This window comes from Lynx canadensis, chromosome D4 (assembly GCF_007474595.2).
Source record: "Lynx canadensis isolate LIC74 chromosome D4, mLynCan4.pri.v2, whole genome shotgun sequence".
NCBI classification, from domain to species: domain Eukaryota; kingdom Metazoa; phylum Chordata; class Mammalia; order Carnivora; family Felidae; genus Lynx; species Lynx canadensis.
This window is the reverse complement of record NC_044315.2, coordinates 92,261,033-92,266,329: the sequence shown is the minus strand read 5'-3', so window position 1 is coordinate 92,266,329 and position 5,297 is coordinate 92,261,033. Positions and strand designations below refer to the sequence as shown.

The 5,297-nt window shown below is 52.0% G+C and overlaps 1 protein-coding gene across 1 annotated transcript in view; it reads left to right on the top strand.

The window, feature by feature from the left end:
• The window catches only part of GLT6D1 (glycosyltransferase 6 domain containing 1), a 6,214-nt gene extending 1,026 nt beyond the window's left edge, over positions 1-5,188 (top strand). Inside the window, exons 2-4 of the mRNA XM_036064330.1 lie at positions 173-217; positions 3,969-4,106; positions 4,555-5,188. Of these exons, the coding sequence (XP_035920223.1) occupies positions 173-217; positions 3,969-4,106; positions 4,555-5,188 (817 nt within the window). The remainder of the gene's footprint in view (positions 1-172; positions 218-3,968; positions 4,107-4,554) is intronic.
• The last annotated feature ends 109 nt before the right edge of the window (positions 5,189-5,297 follow it).

The window sequence follows — 5,297 nt, the reverse complement described above, 5'->3', positions numbered from 1 at the left end:
AAGCCTGGGGGCCACTGGTCGCCTCCTCAGCTCCCCCAGGGCAGTGTGAAGGCTGTAGGGCCACAGCCGTGGAACCAGTGCCGGACGGCACCCGCCACGCTGCGGGAGCTCCATAAATATTTGCTGAACGGATGGGTGACTTATAATAACTCGGTTTTCCCTTCGCTCGCAGGCCTCCCGCAGAAGAACTCAGGCTCTCAGACTGGTTTCATCCTGGGTAAGAATGAACATGCCCACCCCCGCACGAGGATAATAATGCCCAGTTTGGAGCCATAGGCCTCTCCTGGTCACCCAATCATAGCTGCCCCGGGAGGCTTCCTGCGGCCGGAGTTGCAGTTTTTAAGGCCGTCGATATGGACACGCGGTACTTGGTTTAACCGTCTTGGCGCAGTGAGTGACAGACTGTCTTTGGGGGTGGCTTGAAGATGCCGTGATGGCCCCTCTATATTTTGGCACCCGCGCTGGGGAGCCCCATCCCCGTCTGTAACGGCCAAGGAGTGTTGGACTTCAGGGCCATGCACCGTCAGGCACTCACCCTACTCCCTACTGGTTTTAGATTGTCTACGGTTTGGGGCTTTTGCAATGATGTTTCAGCGACACATGTTGGACGTCGATCTTTTCAACTGTCATGTGAGTTGATCTGTGGGACAGATCCCCAAGACAGAGCCATTAGGTCAAAGAAGACAGGCGTAGGGGCGTCTGGGGGGCTCAATTGGCTAAGCGTCCAACTCAAATTTAAAAAAAAAAGAAAGAGGTGACACTCAGTAAGAAAAGTAAGTGTTCCGGCATTATAACTCGCCCTGGACCGGGTGCTCTCTCTGGCTCTGCGACAGTCTTGAGCCAGACCTCCCTCCCCCCACCCTGGGTATGTTTCCTGTTTCTCGTTATGTCGTTACGGTCCTTTGTTTAATGACTTTTATAAAGACTGTATTTTTTTTTTTTTTTTATTTTAGGGAGAGAGAGAGCACAAGTGGGGGAGAGGGGCAGAGGGAGACAGAAAGAGAGAATCTTAAGCAGTCTCCGTGCTCAGCGTGGAGCCCGACTCGGGGCTCAGTCTCACGACCCCAGGATCATGACCTGAGCCGAAATCAAGAGTCGGACGCTTAACGCGCTGAGCCACCCAGGAGCCCCCTAAAGTCTGTTTTCTTTGTTATTTATGGTCTCGCTGAAATCCCTGGTCAGTTAGAAAGAATCAGGTTTCTAGACTGCCACATTCTTGAAATGATCCGTTTCTCAACCCGAAATTACCAGACAGGCAGAGAAAAAGACAGTATGGCCTGTACACGGGGGACATTGCCCCCGGAGAAGACAACAAAAGTGCCCACCCCCCCACCCTCCGTGTGGCCCCAACCGTCCCCTTACAGACTCAGTACAGTGTCGTGGGCCGTATTCCCTGTGCCGTACTTCTCGTCCCGTGACTTGCTTTTCCTATTACTGGAGGTTTGTACTTCACTCCCCGTCCCCTGTTTTGTCAATGCCCCCCCCCCCCCACGGGCAACCACCGGTTTGTTCTCTGCATTTAAGGAGTCTGTTTTTTTTTGTTTCTTTGTTCATTTGTTTTGTCAGATTCCATGTATAAGAGAAATCACATGGTGCTTGTCTGTCTCTGACTTGTTCCGCTTAGCACAATACCTTCTAGCTCCTTCCGTGCCGTCACGAATGGCGAGATCTCATTCTTTTCTGTGGCTGATTAGTACCCCATTGTGTGAACACACCACATCTTCTCTGTTCATCTCCTGATGGACACCCGGGCTGCTTCCACACCCTGGCTGTCGTAAACAATGCTGCTATAAACATGATGAAGCATGTAGCTTTAGAATTAGTGTTTTCATTGCCTTCGGGTAAATACCCAGAAGTGGAATTACTTCTGTTTTGAAATTTCTGTTTTAGGGGGCGCCTGGGTGGCGCAGTCGGTTAAGCGTCCGACTTCAGCCAGGTCACGATCTCGCGGTCCGGAAGTTCGAGCCCCGCGTCAGGCTCTGGGCTGATGGCTCAGAGCCTGGAGCCTGCTTCCGATTCTGTGTCTCCCTCTCTCTCTGCCCCTCCCCCGTTCATGCTCTGTCTCTCTCTGTCCCAAAAATAAATAAACATTGAAATTTCTGTTTTAGACTTTTCTCAGGAACCTCCGTACTGTTTTCCACAGCGGCTGCACCAACTCAAGTCCCCACCAACAGGGCCTGAGGGTCCCTTGGGGCCACATCCTCGCCAACACGTGTCGTTTCTTGTCTTTTCGCTACTGGCCACTCTGACAGGCGTGAGGTGATACCCCATTTTGGTTTTGATTCGCATTTCGCTGGTGATGAGTGATGTCGAGCATCTTTTCACGTGTCCGTTGGCCGTCTGGATGTCTTCTTTGGAGAAATGTCTGTTCAGGTCATCTGTCCATTTTTAACTTTTTAAAATTATGTTAGTATTATTATTATTTTTAACGATTTTATTGTTAAGTAGTCTCCACGCCCAACTCCAGCTCACAACCCCGGGATCGAGAGTCACACGCTGTACTGATGAAACCAGCCAGGTGCCCCCATCTGTCCATTTTTTTTTTTTTTTTGGCAGATAGAGTGTGTGCGCAAGTGAGGCAGGGGGGCAGAGGGAGAGGCAGAGGGAATCGTAAGCAGGCGCCGTGCCCAGCACAGAACCTGATCCCACGACCCTGGGATCATGATCTGAACCAAAATCGAGTTGGACGCTTAACTAACTGAACCACCCAGGCACCCCTCTATTTTTCTTGCTGGATTGTATTTTGGTGTTGAGTTGTATGGGTTTTTAAAACTATTTTGGATATTAATCCCTTATCGGGCATGTCATTTGCAAATATCTTCTCCCATTCAGTAGGTTGCGTTTTCATTCTGTGGATGGTTTCCTTTTTTGTGCCAAAGCTTTTTAGTTTGATGTCGTCCCAGCTGTTTGCTTTTGCTTTTGTTGCCCCAAGACTTAATTCAGCTGTTTCGACTATGTGGCTAAGAAGCCCACGAAAAGATCCTTGACATCATTAGTTATCTGGGAAATGCAAATCCAGATCACGGTGACATACCGCTTCACACCCTACGAGGCGTAAAGACTGCACGATGACTAGATTCCGAAAGTTAGACCACAGGAGATGTTGGTGAGAAAGCAGCGAGTTTGGAACTCTTGCGAACTACTGGTGGGAACGTAAAATGATGCGGCTGCTTGGAAACGTTTGGCAGTTCTTAAAAAAGTTAGCCGTGAAATTACAGTATGACCCAGAAATTTCCCCTCTAGGTACACACCCAAGAGAATTAAAAAAAAAATGTACGTTTACAGAAAGTCTTGCCTAGAAATGTTCGCAGCGGTACCGTTGATGGTCGCCGAAAAATGCGAACCGCTAAAACGTCCATCGACTGACAAGTGAACAAACAAAATCCATGCCTTAGAATATTATTTAGCCACAAAAGAAAGGAACTCCTGATCCATGCTACAATACAGAACCTCCCCACGAGCAGGCTAAGCGAAATAAGCCGGGCCAAAGACCACATGCACCTTCTGGATCTTCTAGGGAAAGGGGAGGGAGAGAAAAAGAGGAGGAAGGGAAGATAAAGCATAGGGACGCAGAGGTAGTGTGCGTGCAGCCCTGGCTTCAGGCAATACCAGAGGGCGTTCTGACTCTGAGCTGCCTCAGTTCAGCTGAGCCGGAGCTCAGAGGAGCTCGTCCCTGGGCCCAGAGGCAGGTGGCGTGGTGACAAAAGCAGCAGGTCCTGGGTCTCGCGTACTGACCCACATGTGTCAGCTCTGCGGTGTTAGGCAGCTCGCTCCACCGATCTGTGCCTCTGTTTCTGCACACCGAGAACAAGGACCATAATTGTGCTTCCCGCACAGACCACTGCAAGGACCGAATGAACACCAACACAGTGCCCGGCACGTGGTAAGGGCTCTGTAGGCGTCAGCCGGTGTCGCTTGGACGGCCTCCGCTGGGGCACCGGCTTCACTGGCTTCTCGTCTGTTAACAGGAAACGCCCTGATGTTGTAGCAATCACGGACTGGCTGGCCCCAGTCATATGGGAAGGCACCTTCAATAGACGGGTCCTGGGGAGATACTACGGGAGACAGAACCTCACCATAGGCTTGGCTGTCCTTGCTACTGGCAGGTAGGGGCCATCGGTTTGCCCCGTTTTATTCTGGAAAAAAAAAAAAAAAATACGAATGAGTGCCCGGGGACCTTCTACCTCCAAAAGGCTGCCCGGAGCTGCCCACAACCACCGTATGTGGCTGTCCTGAACAAAAACAAAGACTCGTTCCTTAGCCGGGTCGTTAAAGCCACTTGGCTGCCTTTTTACAGATACCATGGAGTTCACATTTTCTTTCTTCCCAACAGTCGTTCCAAAACTTTAAAGGCTTTTTTCCCCAGACTCTCCAGGTCAATATGTCCTTTCTCACTGACCAGTGCAGTCGAAACTATAGACCGGGCCTGTCTCCCCTTTCCTGCTGGGGGTCCTGGAGGGTCGGTGACTCATAAGTTAGACGTTTGGGGACGTGCGTTCCTCTCTCGCGAGCGTTCGGGGAGCGGCTTCCTCCGTGCGCGTGTGTGTTTTGCAGGACTGCGGACCGGTACCTGGAGCTGTTCATGCGATCAGCAAACAAGCACTTCATGAGCGGCTACAGAGTTGTCTTTTACATCATGGTGGACGATCCTCTCCGAACTTTCAAGGTCCTCCCCATCAAAGGAGACCGGTGGGGTGACTTTCACCTCACACGCATGAGTTCCCTGGCTGAGCACATACTAGGGCACATTGAGGACGAAGTCGACTTTCTGTTCAGCATGACCGTCAACAGGGTCTTCCAGAACGACTTTGGGGTGGAGACCCTGGGCGCGTCCGTGGCTCAGCTCCATGCCTGGTGGTATTTTAAAAACAAGGACATCCCTTACGAGAGGAGGCCCAAATCGGCAGCGTGCATCCCGTTTGGGCAGGGGGACTTCTACTATGACGGCTCGGTCATCGGTGGCAGGCCCCTGGAGGTCTTAACCCTCATTGAAGGTTACCTGCAAGGGGTCGCTCAGGACCACAAGGATGGGCTGAACAGCACCTACGAGAGGCACCTGAACAAGTATTTTTTCACGCACAAGCCCACCAAGCTGCTGTCTCCCGAATACAGCTGGACCGCGGCACTCCGGCCCCCCGCGCAGGTCTGGTCGGTCAAGGCCACGCGGCTCTCCCGCCGGTACTTCTGACCCGCCGGCTCCTGCGAACGCCCGGCGGCAGGTTCCCGGGGTCACGGGCGTCCTGACGCTTTCCTGGCTTCCGGGGCTGGCGCGTGCACACCACCCAGGGGAAGTGTTT